The sequence below is a fragment of the Pseudophryne corroboree genome, chromosome 4 (assembly GCF_028390025.1).
Source record: "Pseudophryne corroboree isolate aPseCor3 chromosome 4, aPseCor3.hap2, whole genome shotgun sequence".
Lineage (NCBI taxonomy): Eukaryota > Metazoa > Chordata > Amphibia > Anura > Myobatrachidae > Pseudophryne > Pseudophryne corroboree.
This window is the reverse complement of record NC_086447.1, coordinates 478,473,011-478,495,973: the sequence shown is the minus strand read 5'-3', so window position 1 is coordinate 478,495,973 and position 22,963 is coordinate 478,473,011. Positions and strand designations below refer to the sequence as shown.

At 45.6% G+C, this 22,963-nt stretch overlaps 1 protein-coding gene across 1 annotated transcript in view; it reads left to right on the top strand.

Moving 5' to 3' along the window:
* Positions 1 to 22,963, top strand: part of POPDC3 (popeye domain containing 3) — a 146,889-nt gene that overhangs the window by 68,728 nt on the left and 55,198 nt on the right. The window contains exon 2 of the mRNA XM_063917050.1: positions 15,997 to 16,792. Within this exon, the coding sequence (XP_063773120.1) occupies positions 16,248 to 16,792 (545 nt within the window). The 5' untranslated portion in view covers positions 15,997 to 16,247. The remainder of the gene's footprint in view (positions 1 to 15,996; positions 16,793 to 22,963) is intronic.

Here is a 22,963-nt window from a genome sequence, read left to right as displayed (position 1 = left end):
ACATAGGGGTCAATTCTATTCGGCAACTAAAGAATAGCGCCGGGAATTAGCTCCCGACGCTATTCAATTCAGCTAAAGTTAAGTCGGCGATGTCCCGTTCTCGCCGACTTAACAGGTAGTTTTGTCGGGAGAACGGGCATTCTCCGACTTAACTACCCGGCGCGAGGCTGATTCCCGACAGAATCAGCCTCGCGCCGGCCGCGAGGCAGCACTTTTGTCGGGTTTCTTCTCTCATCCCCCGGGGATGAGAGAAGAATTCCCGACAATTGCGGGCAACTAGTAGCAGAATTGAATAGCGTCGGGAGCTAATTCCCGGCGCTATTCTTTAGTTGCCGAATAGAATTGACCCCATAGTGTTCATTCCGGGAGTCCTAAACTGGGAAGTGGATTTTCTCAGTCGACACGCCGTTCAGGCAAGCGAATGGGCTCTACACCCGGAGGTCTTCCAGACCCTAGTAGACAAGTGGGGGTTGCCAGAGATCTCATGGCGTCCTGTCAGAACAATGAAGTTCTCGCATACGGGTCAAGAACAAAGGATCCCAGAGCGATCTTTGTGGATGCCCTGTCAGTGAGATGGGACTTTCATCTGGCTTATGTGTTTCCTCCAATCACCCTATTACCCAGGGTGGTGAGAAAGATAAAGCAAGGAAAGGGTGCCGTGATATTAATAGCTCTGACTTGGCCCAGAAGACATAGGTACACATCTGCAGAGAATGTCGATGGATGCTCCACGCCTGCTCCCTCAACGTCCAGATCTACTGATGCTTTGTTATCACAGACATCTGGATCGACTGTCTTTGACGGCATGGCTCTTGAAAGCTCTATCTTGAAGTCAAGAGGATTCTCACAATAGGTAATTCAAACAATGCTCAGAGCAAGGCAACCTTCCTCAGCTCGCATTTATCACCGAATATTTGAAACCTATATTCATTGGTGCAGTGAACGAAAAATGGACCCTAAGTCTTTAAGAGTTTCCAGTGTCTTAGCATTCCTTCAGGCAGGAATGGATAAAGGTTTGAAGGTGGCTTCCTTGATAGTGCAAGTGTCAGCATTGACTGTATGGTTCCAAAAGAAAATTGCCAACTTACAGGATGTGCATACTTTTTGTTTTCCAGGGAATGCTGCGCATTCAACCTCCTTTTGTTCCTCCTATAGTGCCTTGGGACTTAAATTTAGTCCTAAAGGCCCTTCAAGTTGCCCCATTTGAACCACTTCATAAAGTGGATCTTAAATGGTTAACAGCTAAAGTTCTCTTTCTACTTGCCATGGCGTCAGCTAGAAGAGTATCAGATTTAGGGGCATTGTCATGTCGTTCCTCACTTCTGATTTTTTTTTTTTATCCAGATAAAGCAGTTCTCAGAACTAGAACTGGATATCTTCTCAAGGTGGTGTCTAAATTCCACCTTAACAAAGAAATTGTAGTCCCGGCTTTCCAGGTACCGGGCCTTTCTGTGGGAGATGCATCGCTGGACGTGGTCCGTGCCTTAAGGATCTACGTGGATGGTACCAGTGCCATCAGAAAGACAGATTCTCTCTTCATTCTCTACGGATTTCACAAGAGAGGATGGCCTGCTGATAAGCAGACGCTTGCAAGGTGGCTTCGGATGACAATTTCAGAAGCATATTCTCAAGCTGATCTCCCTGTTCCGGCTAATGTCTCTGCTCACTCTACTCGTAAGGTAGGTCCATCATGGGCAGCACAACATGGTGCTTCAGCAGAACAGATATGTAAGGCAACCACATGGTCTCCCATTAACACATTCATTATGCCATGGATACCTTTGCCTCTCATGACGCTGAATTTGGGCGAAGGGTTCTCCTGTCCAATCAGGAGCGTCACCACCACGAAATTGCTTTGGGAAATCCCAATGTTGCCCTGTGGATAACCTGTGGACCCTGCCGGAGAAATATACGTTATGGTAAGAACTTACCGTTGATGACGGTATTTCTCCTAAGTCCACAGGTTCCACAGGGACCCCACCCTGACGCACCTGATTTGAGGATCCTTTTACTCACTAACCTCTTCCTTCTTGTACGGAAGGGTGTGTATGTGTGTTCTTCTCACCTGATTAGCTATCTATGATGCTCCTGCCTTGAGCTTTGGAATGCAACTGATTTGCCTGAGCCAGGAGGTGGGGATATATGGAATGGCCCGTTGCATGCTGGGAGGCCAAAAAGCTTTGACCGATTGGTGCAAATCAGCTGTCGCTTCATCATATCCCACTGTTATCCTGTGGAACCTGTGAACTCAGGAGAAATACCATTATCAACGGTAAGTTCTTACCATAACGTATATATCGTAAGTGCATATTCACTGTACGATGTCGGCTGTGACTGCATCCACCCACATCCCGGAGCAGGCAGGGCTGTCGCATATCTTTTGATCTCAAGAGCAGAACAAAAGATATGTGATGTCATATACGACCTGCGGGAGCGCACATCGTATATACAGTGTCACCCGTACACACTTTCCGATGTTACCGATATATCGTACTACGCGACGGCTCGTACAATATATCAGGCTGGGTACACGCTGTCCGATGTGCACCCAATTAGCATTGACATGTATCCGTGTAGTGATTGTGAAAAACAATGTATCAGGACGTTGTTAATCTGTGGGAATATAATAGTGTGGCGCGCGAAGCTCGCGACCAGGCTTAAAGCCGAACTCATTTTCGGGATTCTGGCGACTGTCTCCTGACCGGTGTGAGGATCCCATACCGAACCCGACATTTGAGTATGGGAGGATCTTGTTTCTTGTAAATGATGGATACAATTAAACTGCAGTGTTGCTGGGTACAAATTCTATGAAACTTTTAACCATTTAATAACCGTTCAAATTGTATGCATGCCTATTACACTAACCTACTGAGCACCGACTTATTAAAAAGATTGCAAATTACATTGTTGGTTGTTGCAGCTACAGTAAGTTTATTTCTCTAGCATCCATAAGGGATAATGGGTAGCAGATAAGTACGATGGAGTTAGGGGGGTAACGGTTACTGGCCTCTTGAGGTGCAGAGCCGCTTCCCCGCTGCAGGACCACCGTCCTGTTAGGCTGTTTGTTCAGCGGAGCATGGCACCTTGGCTGTCGCAGCCGCAACATGCCGCACACCCCTAACACTGCCTGAAGGTGATCATAGGCGGTGAGTACCAACCGGGGGCCCTGCTAGGGGCCCCCGGTTTACTGTGCGGCTAATAGCGCAGGTGTGGCGACCGTGTCCATATTGGGGGGGACCCACTCTAGCCCCTGCGTGAGACTGGCTAATTTAGGGTAAACCAAGCATTTATGTAAGGTTTTACAACTTGGGAGCTATGGCCAGTATAAATATACAGAGGTAGCTCCGGCGCCATGGCGTGGGCGGAGCTACACGAGAGCGGGCTCAGCTGCATTTTGGCGCCTTTGCATAGCAGCAGCAGCCTCCACAGCTCCTCCAAACAGTCTTTGCATTGCTGGTACCGTGTAGAGAGGGGGAGAGCCGATATACTGCACAATAACAATCCCTCTGAAGGATTTTATCAAATTACAATCTCACTGTGTTTACATAAAAATGCTGACAGCCTCACTGGGGCACCCAGCGTGCGTTAGGGTTCTGTGTCTCCTCTCACATGCACTAGGGCAGGCTTGCAATATATCAATAGCAGGCTGTGTTGTATGTGTAATGTACCTATTTTTTTTTTTTAATTCACAATGGTAAAACAGAAGTCATGCAGTGTATGTAATGGTAGATTCTCTCCTAGTTCATATGACTCCTTATCATGTGAGCAGTGTAGTCAGCCATCTCTAAATGCTGATAACAATGTGGGGGAGAGTCCTGAGCCCTCCTGGTTGGGGGCTATCAAAACTATGATGTCTGATATGTCATCTCAGCTCACTGCAAATGCCAATAAGACACAGGAACTGCAACAAGCAGTGGCAAGTCTCACTGCTAAACATCCCCCCCCTGTCTATTAGGGGTGCACATAAACGTGCTTTACCTGCACTACTCTCAGATACTGATGACGATATACAGGATGATGGAGATGATGTGGACCCCATAAGTGGGGATCCCACCCCCACCCAGGGTATTGGGCCCCTCATTTTGGCTATTAGGGATGTGTTAAAGCTCCCCCTGGAGGATGTTACTAATTGGCAGTCATTTTTCCTCCCACAAGATAAAATGGCAGTCACATTTCCTGATTCCAAAGAATTAGATTACTTATTTAATATGGCCTGGAAGAATCCTGATAATTTTTGCATACATTACCCTTTGCTCTTGATGGCAGAAAATTCTGGGAAGAATCTCCTGCAGTAGACTTCTCAGTCTATCGCCTTTCTAAAAAGGCGGTACTCCCTGCTCCGGGCTCCTTTACAGTAAAGGACCCGGCAGATAAGAAAGTTGAGACCACTCTAAATCTTTTTACATTGCTGCAGGTGTTGCTCAAAGGCCGGTCATTGCAGGTTGCTGGATGACACATGCAATTCATTCCTGGGCTAATCAAATTAAGGAAAGTCTCTCGGGTGATATGACTTTAGTTAATACTGTTACTCTTCTGACTCATATTCAGGACACGGCAAGAGTTCTCTGTGACTCCCTTAAAGAGATTGGCAATATTAATGCTAGGACCACGGCTATGGCTGTGTCTGCGTGCAGAGTCATATGGTTACGTCAGTGGATTGCTGATGCTGACTCCAAACGTAATGTGGAATCTCTTCCCTTCACAGGTGAATAGCTCTTTGGAGGTGAATTGGATGCATGGATTTCCAAAGCTACTGCTGGAAAATCCACATTTCTCCCTTCATGGGCTCCACCTGCTAGACGTACCTATCTGGGACCATCTATTGAGTCCTTTCGGTCCTCCAGATTTCGATCTAGGGCAAGAGGGGCCTCCAACGCAGCTAGAGGCTCCAGAGGAAAACCTAAGAAACCAGCCGTTGCTGGATCTCAGGACCAGAACTCCAGTTCTGCTCCCGCTAAGACTTCAGCATGCGGTGCCCACCCACCCCGAGGAGATCTCGTGGTGGGAGCTCGGTTATGTCACTTCAGCCACATCTGGGACGGTTCCTGCCAAGATGCTTGGGTAAGGGACCTTATCTCTCAGGGTTACAAGCTGGAGTTCGATGGTACTCCTCCCCAAAGGTTTTTCAAATCAGGCTTACCACCTTTGGAAAGTATGCGTGGTACGCTGCTACTGGCCATAAACAAGTTGGTCCAGTCCAGGTCATTGTTCCAGTACCCCTACTACAACAACAAGGACAGGGTTACTACTCCAGTCTGTTTGTCGTACCAAAACGAGACGGGTCTTTGAGACCCATTCTGAATCTGAAGTCCTTGAATCCTTACCTGAAGGTTTTCAAATTCAAGATGGAATCTTTGAGAGCAGTGATCACAGGCCTGGAACAACAGGAATTCCTAGTGTCCCTGGATATCAAGGACGCTTACCTACATATCCCAATTTGGCCTCCTCATCAGGCCTATCTGAGGTTTGCTCTACTGAACGATCACTACCAGTTTCAGGCGTTACCCTTCGGCCTGTCTACAGCTCCGAGGGTGTTCATGAAGGTGATGGCAGAAATTATGTTTCAGCTCAGGGTCCAGGGGGTCAATGTAATTCCATACCTGGACGATCTCCTGATAAAAGCGAGTTTCAGAGAGCTTCTATTGCTCCATATAGATCGCACTATCCAACTTCTGTCTCACCACTGGTGGATCCTCAATCTGCAGAAGTCCCACCTGGAACCGTCTCAGAGACTCCTGTTTCTGGGAATGCTACTGGATACTGTAGCACAGAGAGTGTTCCTCCCAGTGGAAAAAGCGAGAACATTCCAGGAAATGGTTCGCATGATACTCAGACCTGCTCGAGTCTCCATTCATCTTTACATAAAATTATTGGGAAAGATGGTGGCCTCCTAAGAGGCGATACCTTATGGACGGGTCCATGCCAGACTCTTCCAATTGGACATCCTGAACAAGTGGTCCGGTTCCCATCTTCAAATGCACCGGATGATTCAGCAGTCACCCCAGGCCAGGATTTCACTCCTGTGGTGGTTACAGTCTTCCAACCTTCTGGAAGGCCGAAGCTTCGGGATTCTGGATTGGATCCACCTCACGATGGATGCAAGTCTAAGAGGATGGGGAGCTGTCACCTAGGGGGTGCAGTTCCAGGGCAGGTGGTCTGCCCAAGAGGCCCTACTTCCAATCAACATTCTGGAACTTCAGGCTATCCACAATGCTCTGCTTCAGGTGTCTCATCTACTACGTGATCGGGCGATCCAGGTGCAGTCGGACAACGCCACGGTGGTGGCGTACATCAATCGACAAGGAGGGAAAAAAACAGGGCCTGCATACGAGAATTGTCAAGGATACTTTTCTGGGCAGAAAGAAATGCAAGAATGCTGTCCGCAATCTTCATTCCGGGAGTGGACAACTGGGAGATGGACTTCCTAAGTCGCCACTACCTCTACCCGGGGGAGTGGGGACTACACCCTCAGGTGTTCCAACTGATCATCGACAGGTGGGGTTGCCCACAGATTGATTTAATGGCCTCTCGTCTCAACAAGAAGCTTCGCTGCTATTGCTCACGAACCAGGGACACACAGGCGAGTGCAGTGGATGCGCTGCCTTGGCCTTACCAGCTGGTTTACCTGTTTCCTCCAATTCCTCTGATCCCAAGGGTGCTCAAGCGGATCAGACATCAAAGAGTGGAAGCAACCTTGATTGCCCTGTATTGACCCCGAAGAGCGTGGTACATGGCTCTCCTGGACTTGTCCGTAGAGGACCCTTGGCCTCTACCACTAGAACGGATCTTCTTCAACAAGGATTGTTCGTCTACCTGGACTTACGGCGGCTTCGTTTGATGGCATGGAAGTTGAGCGGAACATCCTAGCTCACAAAGGGCTTTCCAAAAAGGTCATTGCCACTATGGTGCAAGCCAGAAAACGTGTGACGTCAAAACACTATCATCACATCTGGTGGATCTGGATGTAGTGTTACGCTTTCTACAGTCCTCCTGGTTTGAACCTCTGACGATGGTAGAAGATAAGTACCTCACATGGAAAACGGTGATGTTACTGGCCCTGGCTTCTGCTAGGCATGTCTCAGAATTGGGGGCCTTGTCGCGCAAAAGTCCATACTTGGTCTTTTACGAGAACAGAGCGGAGCTCAGGACTGGACAGCAGTTCCTGCCGAAGGTTGTGTCCGCGTTTCACTTGAATCAACCTATTGTGATTCTGTCCGTTTCTGACACTTCTGCTCTTCTGGAGGCATTGGATGCAGTGCGAGCCTTGATCTATGTAATCTATGTAAAGAGGATGGCTCGGATCAGAAAGACGGATTCCTTGTTCATGCTGTATGATGCGCGGAAAAAGGGTTGCCCTGCTTCAAAGCAGTCCATTGCTCGTTGGATTAGGCTTACTATCCGACAAGCCAATGTGTCTGCAGCCTTACCGGATCCTCAGTCTTTGAAGGCCCACTCTACTAGATCGGTTGGTTCTTCCTGGGCGGCTGCCTGTGGAGTCTCGGCCCTGCAACTATGCCGAGCTGCTACCTGGTCGGGGACGAACACCTTTGTGCAGTTCTACAAGTTTGATACCCTGGCCAAAGAGGATACCCAGTTTGGGCAGGCGGTGCTGCAGTTGTCTCCGAACGTTCCCGCCCGTTCTGGAAGCTTTGAGACATCCCCATCATACTAATCTGCTCCCCAATATCCCTTATGGATGCTAGAGAAAATAGGATTTTGAATACCTACCGGTAAATCCTTTTCTCGTAGTCCATAAGGGATATTGGGGGTCATTCCAACCCGTCTGCACGCTGCAGTTCATCGCTGTGGTGCGAACGGGTCAGAACTGCGCATGTGCGGCACCCGCATAGTGCACGTGCGTCATTGCCCGGCGGGCGCGTCGTTGCCCAGCGACAGCCGTCGCCGGGCAACGACCAGGAGAAAGTGATCGCTAGCGCGATCGTAAGAAAATTGACAGAGGGGAGGCGTTCTGGGACGCATACTCACCGTTTTCTGGGCATGGAGATCCGAACACAGGCGTTTGGAGGGTGGTTGTCTGACGTCAATTCCGGGTCCTTCATCGCTGAAACCATCACACAGGGTAAGTAACTGCAGGGCTAGTCTTGTTCTGCACAAAACTTTTTTAGCATAGCAGGGCTGCACAAGCGATCGCAGCCCTGCTATGCTAAAATACACTCCCCTGGCGTCTAGTTGATCGCACGAGCAGCAAAAAGTTGCTACGTGCTATCAACTCGGAATGACCCCCATTGGACGCCTGCCTCTGGGGGTCATCCCGAGTTGTTCGCTAGCTCTTTTAGTTTGCTGCGCAGCGATCAGGCAAAAAAGCGGAATTTCTGCGCATGCGTATGCGCCACAATGCGCACGTGCAATGTACTTTCACAACAGCCGTAGTAGTTTCACACAAGGTCTAGCAACGCTTTTCAGTCGCACTGCAGGCCGCAGAGTGATTGACAGGAAGTGGGTGTTTCTGGGAGGTAACTGACCGTTTTTGGGGAGTGTGTGGAAAAACGCAGGCGTGTCAGATACAAACGCAGGTGTGCTTGGGGAAACGCAGGCGTGGCTGGCCGAACGCAGGGGGTGTTCGTGACGTCAAAGCAGGAACTAAATAGTCTGAAGTGATCGCAAGCTAGGAGTAGGTCTGGAGCTGCTCAGAAACTGCACAATCTCTTTTTTTGCAGCAGCGCTACGATCCTTTCGTTCGCACTTCTGCTAAGCTACGATACACTCCCAGTGGGAAGCGGCATAACGTTTGCACGGCTGCTAAAAGCAGCTAGCGAGCGATCAACTCGGAATGAGGGCCTCTGTGAGGTGACTTTCTGCAGGTTCTCTGTTACGTGTTCCTGTTCAGCTGTTGCTGTTAGCTTAGCCAGCAAAGGCTGGCAACATTATGTATTGGTGTGCTGGTGTTCAAATCTCACTACACCTGTTGTTGTTGTTGTTGTTGTTGTTGTTGTTGTTGTTGTTGTTGTTATGTTCCTTCTCTCAAGTATGTCATTCTCCTTCGGGCACTGTTTTACCTATAACTGAGCTGTAGGAGGAGGCATAAGAGGGGAGGAGCCAGCACACCCAGTGGAAGAAATTTAAAGTGCACTGGCTCCTTTGGACCTGTCTGTACCCCATCGTACTAATCTGCTCACCAGTATCCCTTATGGACTACGAGAAAAGGATTTACCGGTAGGTATTCAAAATCCTATTTTATAATATATATGACATATACACTGCTCAAAAAAATAAAGGGAACACTTAAACAACACAATGTAACTCCAAGTCAATCACACTTCTGTGAAATCAAACTGTCCACTTAGGAAGCAACACTGATTGACAATCAATTTCACATGCTGTTGTGCAAATGGAATAGACAACAGGTGGAAATTATAGGCAATTAGCAAGACACCCCCAATAAAGGAGTTGTTCTGCAGGTGGTGACCACAGACCACTTCTCAGCTCCTATGCTTTCTGGCTGATGTTTTGGTCACTTTTGAAAGCTGGCGGTGCTTTCACTCTAGTGGTAGCATGAGACGGAGTCTACAACCCACACAAGTGGCTCAGGTATTGCAGCTCATCCAGGATGGCACATCAATGCTAGCTGTGGCAAGAAGGTTTGCTGTGTCTGTCAGCGTAGTGTCCAGAGCATGGAGGCGCTACCAGGAGACAGGCCAGTACATCAGGAGACATGGAGGAGGCCGTAGGAGGGCAACAACCCAGCAGCAGGACCGCTACCTCCACCTTTGTGCAAGGAGGAACAGGAGGAGCACTGCCAGAGCCCTGCAAAATGACCTCCAGCAGGCCACAAATGTGCATGTGTCTACTCAAACGATCAGAAACAGACTCCATGAGGGTGGTCTAAGGGCCCGACAGCCCAACACCGTGCAGGACGTTTGGCATTTGCCAGAGAACACCAAGATTGGCAAATTCGCCACTGGCGCCCTGTGCTCTTCACAGATGAAAGCAGGTTCTCACTGAGCACATGTGACAGACGTGACAGAGTCTGGAGACGCCAAGGAGAACGTTCTGCTGCCTGCAACATCCTCCAGCACGACCGGTTTGGCAGTGGGTCAGTAATGGTGTGGGGTAGCTTTTCTTTGGGGGGCCGCACAGCCCTCCATGTGCTCACCAGAGGTAGCCTGACTGCCGTTAGGTACCGAGATGAGATCCTCAGACCCTTTGTGAGACCATATGCTGGTGCGGTTGTCCCTGGGTTCCTCCTAATGCAAGACAATGCTAGACCTCATGTGGCTGGAGTGTGTCAGCAGTTCCTGCAAGACGAAGGCATTGATGCTATGGACTGGCCCGCCCGTTCCCCAGACCTGAATCCAATTAAGCACATCTGGGACATCATGTATCGCTCCATCCACCAACGCTACATTGCACCACAGACTGTCCAGGAGTTGGCGGATGCTTTAGTCCAGGTCTGGGAGGAGATCCCTCAGGAGGCCATCCGCCACCTCATCAAGAGCATGCCCAGGCGTTGTAGAGAGGTCATACAGGCACGTGGAGGCCACACACACTACTGAGCCTCGTTTTGACTTGTTTTAAGGACATTACACCAAAGTTGGATCAGCCTGTATGTGTGTTACACCAAAGTTGGATCAGCCTGTAGTGTGTTTTTCCACTTTAATTTTGAGTGTGACTCCAAATCCAGACCTCCATGGGTTAATAAATTTGATTTCCATTGATAATTTTTGTGTGATTTTGTTGTCAGCACATTCAACTATGTAAAGAACAAAGTATTTAATAAAAATATTTCATTCATTCAGATCTAGGATGTGTTGTTTAAGTGTTCCCTTTATATTTTGAACAGTGTATTATTGAAATTGTAGTTTGTACAACAATTTATTTTTTACAAAGACCGTGTGTTTTTGATATGTATATAAATGTTTTGTAAAAAAAATCTTTGAAAAACAGCGCTTCATGGTTTTGTTTTTTTTACATTGTAATTTAGGGCAAATCAGTTACCCCCTTCTTTTGGAGCAACAGTTTGACAATATGTGATTATGGGGGTCATTCCGAGTTGATCGCTCGCTAGCTAGTTTTAGCAGCCGTGCAGACGCTATGCCGCCGCCCACTGGGGAGTGTATTTTAGCTTAGCAGAACTGCGAACGCATGTGCAGCCGAGCTCTACAAAAACAGTTTGTGCAGTTTCTGAGTAGCTCTGAACCTACTCAGCGCTTGTGATCACTTCAGCCTATTCGTGTCCGTATTTGATGTCATGCACCCGCCCAGCGAACGCCCAGCCACGCCTGCGTTTTTTCAGACACGCCTGCGTTTTTTCAGACACTCCCTGTCAATTGACACCCAGAAACGCCCCCTTTCTGTCAATCTTCTTGCGGCTGTCAGTGCGACTGAAAACTTTGCTAGAACCTGTGCACAACCACAACGGGCTTTGCATACGCACGCGCAGAAATGCCGATTTTTAGCCTGATCGCTGCGCTGCGAACAACGGCAGCTAGCGATCAACTCGGAATGACCCCCTATATATCTTTTTTCTAGTTGTCTTTTTCCTGATAGCTGTCCTTTGCATTCTAAAGTCTTCTTTGCTTATAGTTCTTACTGCGAATGGGCAGCCGTTAGCCTCCGCTTGTGAAAGCCGTGGAAGGGCTGAGGGTGGGGGGTTGGTCAGAGTGGGATCCTTCGGACGGGGGAGAAACGGGATATTGTCTGGTGATAACACTGGTCACCAGGGGAGGCACTCTGGATCATGGCGCTCTGCATACCGCCACCGGGATACCAACAGCCGGGATACTGACAACTATTCTCCCTCTTGGGGTGTCCCCGACACCCATGGAGAGCAGAATAAATGTTTCTGTGTCCGCAGCGAGCCCACAAGGGGCTCTTTTGCGCTCGCCCCACTGCCGGTATTCTGGCAGTTAGGATCCCGAACGCTGGTATATCGTAATACACCCTGTCACCAGACAATTAATTGTAAGTGAGCAGTTTGATAGAGGTGTCCTCTATTAAAGTAGGTGTCAGAATGGGGTAGATAGGGAACTTTTGTTTTTGGACTTCTCCTTGGCACTTATGTACAGTAGGTATAAATGCTATTTATAGTGAACCAGCTGTTCTACCCATTCTTCACACGGGAGTTTCTGATTTTTACGGTTTTAAATATAAATGAGTGTTTAAAATTTGGTAAATCTATAGAGATGTAAATATGAGATGTCTTAATGTAAGTAAATATTAATCCATTGTTCTGGGCGTTACCCGAGGAGCACCCAGCTTCAGCTTCCTAACATATCGGGAAGAAGTATAATTATTGATGAGGGAGTGAGTGATGAGGGCACTCGCGCGTGTGTGTGTGTGTGTGTGTGTGTGTGTGTGTGTGTGTGTGTGTATATATATATATATATATATATATATATATCGTGTGTGTGTATGTGTGTGTATATATATATATATATATATATATATATGTACTCTGTATTTAAAACCGTTCAACATGCATTGCAATTTGAAATAAGAAAAAACAGACACCAACACACACTTTTCAAACGTTAGTGTTGTGTGGTATGTTGTGATGAGGAGTGTTGGGAGCTGCATGAGGTCTCTGTTGGTGCAGTAGCTCGCTTTGTAGACCAGGGGTTCTGCAGTGCAGCTGCCAGAACATTTTGTTTTGAAAGCTTTCAAGCTTTTGTGCTGCCACTAATCCTGGTGGTCTTCAGTATGCCGAATGTCGGGATCCCGGCACACAGTATACCGGCGCCGGGATCCCGACACCCGGCATACTGACAGCTATTCTCCCTCGTGGGGGTCCACGACCCCCCTGGAGGGAGAATAAATAACGTGGCGCGCATAGCGCGCCACCGTGCCCGCAGCGTGGCGAGCGCAGCGAGCCCGCAAGGGGCTCCTTTGCGCTCGCCTCACTGTCGATATGCCGGTGGTCGGGCTCCCGTCGCCGGTATGCTGGTCGCCGGGAGCCCGGCCGCCGGCATACCATACTACACCCACTAATCCTATTGGCTTGTTGTAAGAACGCTGATGGCTGGGAATCAGTGAGCAGCATCAAACCATTTTTGTTATTCATTTGGTCACCAGATTCTAGAAATGGCTAAAGGAAACTGCTTCTTGTGAACCATTATACTAGAACACATTATTCTCTTGCAGTTGCAGATTGGCTAGAATCGTTATATAGCATGTCTTTTGGTGCAAGTGGGGCTGGCGGAACAATGTAAGCATGGTAGGTCAGTGGGTGGGGTTGGGACTGGAATGCCGGTTTTCGGGATCCTAGTTGCCAGAATGCCATCGGGGGGCGAGCGCAGCGGAGTTCCTTGCGGGCGCCACAGGTTCTGTTCCCACTGTATGGGTGCCGTGGACACCCATGAGTGGGAATAGCCCCTCCTAGCCGGCATTCTGGCTGTCAGGATTCCGGCATCTGTTTCTTGACCGCTGGGATCCCGACCGCCGGCAAATCAACTACATCCCAGTTGCATATTTTGAGTTCCCTCCTCTTCTTTCTCTAAGCATGGGTATTGAGCAAGCAGTGGGGTATGGTGGAAGCAGTGCATTTGCAATGATGTCTTTTTTCAGCAAGCACATTGAATTGATGAACAGGACTTCACAGTGCATAAGCCGACTCCAGGCAGGTGGCGCAAGAGAGCCCAGCAACGGCCTTATACAGGGTTTCTGTTCTGAGCTATCTCCAGATTGACTGTAATAATAATGTATCTGTATCCCAGTTGCTACATTTACAAATGGTGGATGTGCAGAGTTTATTTAAAAAAGATGATACACTTCCTTTGGACATTTTCAGTATGGATGTATTATACAGTAATGAGAATATATTTTATTCATGCTAGTAGTTTCTTCTGTAACTGGCTGATAGTCATTTCTCTTTCTACTGCAATTTTCTTTTTAACATCATTTGGGAAATTGTCATATAACTAATGTAAATTACCTTCTTTTGACAGTTCAGAGAAATAACCTATTCAGATTTTTCAGTTGAAAATGCTACTGCTTGTTCACAGTGCAGAATTAAAGACCACTCCCTGAGTAATCACAATAACAATCTGTACCCCTACTGGTTTTTAATTGTTGTTACTTTTAACCACATATTTGATTATTTTTCCCTTTAAAACCATACTTAGCTTCATTTTTTCACTTGTTTTTTTATTTAATATAGATTAAAAAGTATTTTTTTTTTAAATATAATATTATGCACAGCTGCAGAATTGATCTCCTTGTCAAAAACTGGAGGACACAGTGGGGTGGCACGGTCGCATGTGATCTGACCATGCCAGTTAAGTGGTTAAAAAATGATCTTCCTATATACCTGTTCCTGGAGCCTGTGCCTGTGCTATGGCAGCAAAGTTTACACATACTGGCATCAAAAACAAGGACAAATGGGCTCAACTTTAAGTGCATTTCTATATACAGACTGCTTGCACCAATATATTAGTGCAGGTCTCATACTGCATTACGTCAATCAGTTGTGAAACAAGCACAGCAGGAGGGTACAAATATATTTAAAGGCAGTCATTAGTTAAAAATCATTTACCAACACTATTGTATATTAGGATCTGGGTAATACAAGGGCTGGATTTGCATTGATGGATCCCATAGGCCTGTTTCCTTTGGTGCACTAATCCCATCCAATGGTCACACCTCATTTATGTAGAAAATTCTGCAGCGGTCCTGATAGGCAGAGTGTAATATAGTAACAATTTTTTCCTCTTAACTTTCATATACCCTTAAATCATTGAATTCTCATTAACTCTGTTTTTTTTCCTGATAAAAAAAAATAAAAAAAATTCACCTATGCTTTATGCTGGGAAAACGTCACATCTCAGCATTTTTCCGCCTTCTGTATTTAACGCTGAACCTAGCCATTCAGAGGCCACTTTATCTCTCCAAGGCTTGCTCGATCTTCCTCAAATCTCTTCCCTTGCTCCCATTTACTGATCAGCACTTGCTCTGTTATTACTGAAATGGTCACTGATAAGAGTATTTAGATCTTGGCATACAGTTGGCATATACACTTGGCATACAGAAAATGTTGGCAGTATAGAGTAGATTAGGGTTACCAGCACTACATTTTTGAGGAGCACCTACATGCTTCATATAATATTGTACAGTTCTCCCGTTTCACTACTGATACATGTTGGTCACTGTACTAATTCAGAAACGTATCGATAACCTCAGTCCACCTGGTTTGACTTTGGGGCATTATGGTGTTTTTCAGGCCTCCAGTTGGGCTTACAGGCTCTGTCTACCCTGCCTCCAACTCATCACCTGAAATGGCATCCTCTTGCTTGTCCAGATCTTTGTCAAACATAATTTGTCCTGAAAAATACCAGTGGCAACATACCAACAGAACACTACCCTTTAGCCTCTCCTAATAGTGGCAGCCATTATCAAAACAAGACACTAATAAAAAAAATGAACAAAAAATATAACCTAGAAACAAAATAACACAATATTAAAAAAAATAAAAAATAAAGATGGATAAAATGGAAGACGTAAACAGAGAATGTATTACCGGCAATACAGATTGTTCAATTATGATCCTCTGCATAAATTTATCACTTTGCAGCATGTTAAATTTATATGTTGACTATATTAACATGGGGGGTAATTTCAAATTGATCGCAGCAGGATTTTTGATAGCAACTGGGCAAAACCTTGTGCACTGCAGGGGAGGCAGATATAACGTGCAGAAAGAGTTAGATTTGGGTGTGGTGTGTTCAATCTGCAATCTAATTTGCAGTGTAAAAATAAAGCAGCCAGTATTTACCCTGCACAGAAACAATATAACCCACCCAAATCTAACTCTTTCTGCACATGTTATATCTGCCTCCCCTGCAGTGCACATGGTTTTGCCCAGTTGCTATCAAAAATCCTGCTGCGATCAACTTGGAATTATCCCCATGGTACTTTTCTTTCTCATTGTGCAATACTGTAGGGCAAATATATGTGGTAAAACAAAGGGAATGTTTCTTTTCATACTTATCTGAAAGTGAAATTGTACACGTATATGAAATTAACTGCTTATTTTCTTTTTAGCCTATCATTGCTTTCCACATTGGATATTATGGATCTTTTCCAATATTAGCACAACTGAGGATGAGAATGCTACAATGGAGGACTGCTATATTGCCAAACTCATTCCATTTCTAATGACAGCACATTGTCTAACATGTATGGAAGCATTATGCTGAGCTGTCATGACCATCAGGAATTTGTTGGAGTGGGTATGAAATAGAAACAGATCTAGAAGCTAAAGAAGATATGGGATAACATCATAAGTAATTGATATGAGTTCGGAACATTGCAGTGCTCATGTGAAAGTCATCTCGAGAACTGCAGCCATGGGCGATAATGAGAGTTTTTGGGAGAGCCTTGTGACGGGACATCCTGTGTGCATCAACTGGAGGCAAGAGGCCGAAGGATCTATTTACCACCTGGCCAGTGTTCTGTTTGTATTGGGCTGTATGGGAGGAAGTGGGTTTTTTGGGCTTCTATATGTATACATCTTCTTTGCTTTGAGTTTTCTCTGTACGTGCATATGGGCCTGGATGGATGTCTGTGCTGCTGATGTGTTCTCCTGGAACTTCATCCTTCTTGTGATATGTATTGTACAGATAATTCACCTCGCCTATCAGCTAAGAAGTGTCACCTTCGACAAAGAATTCCAGGAGGTGTATAATGCAGTCTTTCAGCCACTGGGGATCTCACTAACTGTGTTTCGAAAGATAATTTCACATTGTAATGCAGAGGTGGTAACACTGGAAAGGGAGCATTGTTACGCAATTCAAGGAAAAACACCCATCGATAAACTTTCCTTACTTGTATCTGGAAGGTTGGTATTGTTTATATTCTATATAGCATATGTGTACAAATAAGTGACAAGTAGACAGTAATGAGTAAGTGGTCTTTATTACAACATATAACTATCGTAGGCATATATCAATATCCATAAAAACATTGATGCGTTGTTGGAAAGCTAGTAATTGCTACCTAAAGATGTGTCCGCATACACTGATGCTCAGATCACACGATATAGCTCTGTTTGTCACTGTTTATACACTACTAGAGACTTAGGGGGTAATTCAGAGTTGATCGCAGCAGCAAATTTGTTAGCAGTTGGGCAAAACCATGTGCACTGCAGGTGTGGCAGATATAACATTTGCAGAGAGTTAGATTTGGGTGGGTTATTTTGTTTCTGTGCAGGGTAAATACTGGCTGCTTTATTTTTGCACTGCAATTTCGATTTCAGATTGAACACACCCCACCCAAATCTAACTCTCTCTGCACATGTTATATCTGCCCCCCCTGCAGTGCACATGGTTTTGCCCAACTGCTAACAAATTTGCTGCTGCAATCAACTCTGAATTAGGCCCTTAGTCGGAACAAGCTTCTTGTGCTATAAGGCGCAACAATGCTTGATGAATGAGTACACATCTGTGTAGAGCATAACTAATTAAACAGGATTTACATCTTGAAACATCATTAATGTATTAATTTACTCATGCAACTGTTGCCAAAAAGATTGCTGTATCTGTTTTGGCATATTCCAGTATATGTATCATATTCTCACATGAGCACCGCAGATGATATTGAGCCACATCTCCTTGGTGAGACCAATTTTGCTCTTTGGTGGAAGCCCGGTAGAAGAGGTCCAAGGGGCAAAAGCTGGGGGGTGTTGAAGCAATTTGTGTAAGTATGCAGGGACTATAGGACCATGATAACATTATAAACATCATCAGGCCCCATATGCACGGTGCAGTGATGCAAATAGCATCCCATCTCTGCAGAGACTGTGACTTATGACTCAAATCATGTCATCCAGTTCCTGCCACACCAGTTAGAAAAGTAGCATCTGTGAGGTGCCCTTACTGTCCCTGCATTCTGGTTGGACTTCCCAAAAGTTGACAGTCTATTGGACATTCTGGCAGAGTAGGCATGTATAATCCAGACCAGGGACGTGAGGTAAATGGCTCTGGAGACACTGGCTAGTACCAGAGCCAGATTTACACACAATGTATGAGCAAAAGGGTGCATGTGGGCATTATACACGGGTGCAGCAGTATATACATATGTGCATTTTACACAGATGCAGCAGTATGTACTGCTGGAAATTTGGAGAGTTTTGATCAGAGATGTGCAGAAAGGTAGGCAGGGAGGCACAGCCTCACCTGTCATAGACTTTTTACTCCAGAGTTTTAACTATAAACCTGATTAGAATAATACAAATAAGATATTTCTAATATAGTCTTTGTATTTTTCATATACGTTATATAGTCAAAACTCTTTCTTATACTGGAGTATGAAGGAAAGGCTCTTCCTCACCTCAGCCGCATGTCACTGATCCAGACCACCATAAATCTGTGCACTTAGGGGATAGAGGGCAGTCTGAGGCAAAAGGAAGTAAAGCCTTAAGCAGAGGGAAAAAGTACAGGTGCTTTTCTTCATAAGCTCACAGTAACAATGCTATATAAATGGAAAGTATAACTGTGCTTTGTATTGCTTTTTGCTATAGTTTATGGGCGGCCACCTGCTGCCCCAACGGCCAAATAAAATTCTGTAGTAATAAGATACAGTCCTTAGAAAATAGTACATTTGATGTAAAAAGATCGTATTTGCATTCTCTTTAGCTAGAACTAGTGATGTGTGTATTTTAAAAAGTAAATGGCTTGCATACTGTAATAGATAAATGATGGAAGAGGTGTTTGCTTGTCATAAATCGGAGCAGCTGGATAACGGCTATCCCATGAAATGTTTTATATACTCTCAAAATATAAACTGTACCAATGCTTCACTGGCTTTAACGGACAAATAAATCTCACAAGTGGAACTTTTATATATGAATCAAGAAAGTAAATTGCTTTGTTCAGTGTACCCAGACTTTCCACTAAAACTGCTTAAAAAAAAAAAAAAGAAATAAAAAAAAATGGGATTCAGCAATTCTCCCCATTTCATTACAGAAAACTAAACCGCATCCCATATATTGAGGACACTGGTGTAAGTAAATCTGGTATAATCGAAAATGGTTCATTTGCTGTGATGCATAAGCATGTAATGGGTGCAATGGGTGCAGGGAGGTTGAAGTGCCCCCATCTTTAGCAATGCCTATCTTTTGTAAATGAGTTGTTCACCAAATTTCTATTTGTGGGTCAAACTGGGCAACAGGCTTTGCACATAATTATTATGTACAGATTTGACGACCCATTTGGTGTCTGCTTCCTGTGTCGGAGTGTGTGTGCCAACTGTGTTGGGTGATCATAGGGGAGGGAGTGGACAGGGTTCTTGACACAAGCGTAGCAGCACTATTATATATATGTATATATATAAAAAAATGTACATTTTGGTGGTCTTCTTCACAGGGCCGTAACTAGGTGTGTGCGGAGGGGGAACCGCACAGTGCGCTGCAGGGTAGGAGAGGCGCTGTTGGTGACATTTATCAATTATCTGTTTTAATTACTTTCACTTGCAGCTTCCCCCCTTTTTTGAAGCCCAGCAACTCCTGACCACCGCTGTCTCCTACCCTCACCCCTTCTATCGCTAATACCTACACAACATTCATGAACTCATTTTGAGATTTCTTTGTTACTCAGTCACACTGTCCTTTATTATATTTCAAGATGCTGACATACCCGGGATTTGAACCCATTGCCTGTGGCATTGCAGTCAGAAAATCTATTCATTGAGCTATCTCCCCTTGCATAGAAAGGTTGATAATTCTAAGCTAGAGAACTATCTGAAGCTTACCTTGTACTTTGTGAAAAAATGAGCTGCATTGTGGCTGAGGAGATCTATGTAGTGTGTGGCTGCAAGAGATTGGATTGTGGCTGCACACAACATAGATTTGCTCAGTTGCAATGCTGATTATTTTTTTACAGAGTACCAGTAACTTCATATAGCATTCATAGTTTTTCTGCATGATCACATAGCTCAATGACTAGGGTGTTTGATTAGAATTCAGCAGGTTATAGGTTTGAATCCCGGGTATGGTAGTATATTGAAATGTGTTATTTACTAAAGGGTATTGTAACTGAACAACACTGAGCTCTCAAGTTACGTGCATGAATGTGGTATAATGATGATATGTGTCCAAATCCGTTTTCTTGCAGTGGTGTATAAATGTGTGTTTGCCCCTTCCCCAAGAGACATGCGCCTTGAAGCACTTTTCAGTGTCTTTAAATCTCATTGGTTTCTGGTGATGATAGCACATTTGTCTTAGTTGCACCTTGTCTGTAGAGGTCCTTTTTTTTTTTGGGGGGGGGGGGGGGGGGTCTTCATAGAACAGAACCAAGGTTATACTAATACAGCTAAGCAGGAGCCATGAAATCAGTATTGGCAGAAAATTGGCTGGAATTAGGGAATACCCACTTGTAAACCTTAGTAATGGACTTGGAAAGTTGTATGGGGCTTATGTGGGGTTTCTGTTTGTATCTATGCCCTACATTTAGTGCTTTTACCTTGTCTTGCTAGTAAAAACCTTGCCCTTTTAAATGTAGGGCATAAACACAAACAGGTTTGTCGAGCTAGAAATCCCATGGCTTCGGAAATAAATCCCCTATAACTGAGTTAGAGAAATGGCTTGGACCAAAAAATAAACAAGGGCTCTATTGTTCAGCTTGCTTCTAATTAATAAAACTAAAATGTTGGCATTAAAATCTTAATGACTACAGATATGTTGTAACTTATTGACCTGACCCATTGATAGATATCAGGATCACATATTTTCCCATTGAACCCATTTATTTTATATTGCTTTTTGGGGGAGACACTCTGTTTCTGTTTTGATAGCATATTAAAATTAATATCTTATTTTGAGTATGATGTAAATGTCGTACTGTATGTAGCTCAGTCTCTCCCGCCTCAGAATACTGGGCCTGATTCAGAGGTGGATTCAAGTAAAGCATTAGGTGCAAGTGCCCGATATTTTTGCTAATGTGCATGCATCCCGATGGTCACTGCCAGCGGATGCAGATAAGAACTGCATGGAGGCATGCAGTTCCGAGAGGTGTTCCTGGGCAGTAACAAGGAGTTGGTTAGAGTCGGGGGGCGTACCAGTATCAGGTAGTACCTTTGATAGTGGCAAGCAAATACTGTCGAACATACTGGGCAACCATAGGGTTGCTCATAAGTCCGATGGTGCGGCAGATGTCTACTTAATGGTGCATTCATTGGTTGCAGCATTACTAAATTCGCAATAGTGGCTGCAACAGAAGTCAACTGTCCCTCAGATTAAATTGTCTGATCTCGCACTAATGTGCCTTCATACTTTGTTATTAGTCTGTTTCTGGAATGTCATAAGTTCTGATTCCTCTATCTGGAGGACGCCATTACAGTATCTGACCTATCGAAGTCTGGCACTAAACAATCAACTGACTCCCTCCCCTTCATAACCCCTCCTACCTTCCTCAGTCTTGTTTGTTTTAGTGCTTAAGGAGAAAGGCACGCTGTAACAGCTTAGTTAGGTTTTATTTTTATATAAATTTTTTCATTTTCTTCATTGGGTGCTTGGTCACTGGCAACAGATGTCAAGCATTAACTAAGTGGGGGTAGTCAGTTAGAGTCCTGTACCCCCACTCTCCAACACTTCTGCAGTTAGTAACCAAAATGTGCTCAGTCACTGGGGCTCTGTACACTGGCTAGTCCAAGGAGGCATCTGTGAGGGAAGGTAAGGTACTATGTGCAAATATTCCCCATTTCTCTAACGCCCTAGTGGATGCTGGGGACTCCATAAGGACCATGGGAATAGACGGGCTCCGCAGGAGATATGGGCACTTTAAGAAAGAATTTAGATTCTGGTGTGCTCTGGCTCCTCCCTCTATGTCCCTCCTCCAGACCTCAGTTTGAATCTGTGCCCGGACGAGCTGGGTGCTACTTAGTGAGCTCTCCTGAGCTTGCTGTAAGAAAGTATTTTGTTAGGTTTTTTATTTTCAGGGAGCTCTGCGGGCAACAGACTCCCTGCATCGTGGGACAGAGGGGAGAGAAGCAGCCCTACTCTCTGAAGATAGGTCCTACTTCTTAGGATACTGGACACCATTAGCTCCAGAGGGATCGTACACAGGATCTCACCCTCGTCGTCCGATCCCAGAGCCGCGCCGCCGTCCCCCTCGCAGAGCCGGAAGACAGAAGCCGGGTGAGCATAAGAAGCAAGAAGACTTCGAAATCGGTGGCAGAAGACTCCAGTCTTCACTGAGGTAGCGCACAGCACTGCAGCTGTGCGCCATTGCTCCCACACACACCTCACATACTCTGGTCACTGTAAGGGTGCAGGGCGCATGGGGGGGGCGCCCTGGGCAGCAATTGGGACCTCTTTGGCAAAAGTTTAGCATATATGCAGTTGGGCACTGTATATATGTATGAGCCCCCGCCAAGAAAATGTATATTTAAGCAGGACAGAAGCCTGCCGTCGAGGGGGCGGGGCTTCTTCCTCAGCACTCACCAGCGCCATGTTTTTCTCCACAGCACCGCTGAGAGGATGCTCCCCAGCCTCTCCCCTGCAGATACACGGTAGAAGAGGGTAAAAAGAGAGGGGGGGGCACATAATTAGGCGCAAAAATCATTCTAAACAGCAGCTACTGGGTTAACATTAAGTTACTGTGTTATTCCTGGGTCATATAGCGCTGGGGTGTGTGCTGGCATACTCTCTCTCTGTCTCTCGAAAGGGCCTTGTGGGGGAATTGTCTTCAGATGAACATTCCCTGAGTGTGTGGTGTGTCGGTACGTGTGTGTCGACATGTCTGAGGTAAAAGGCTCCCCTAAGGAGGAGATGGAGCAAATATGTGTGTGAGGGGTGTCTCCGTCGACAACGCCGACACCTGTTTGGATATGTGTAATTAAATGCTAAGGTGAATTTATTGCACAATAGATTAGAGAACAGACATGGAATCTACCCGTGTCTGTCCCTATGTCGCAGAGACCGTCAGAGTCTCTCAATGCTCACTATCCAAAATAATAGAAACTGATATCGACACGGAGTCTGACTCCAGTGTCGACTACGATAATGCAAAGTTAC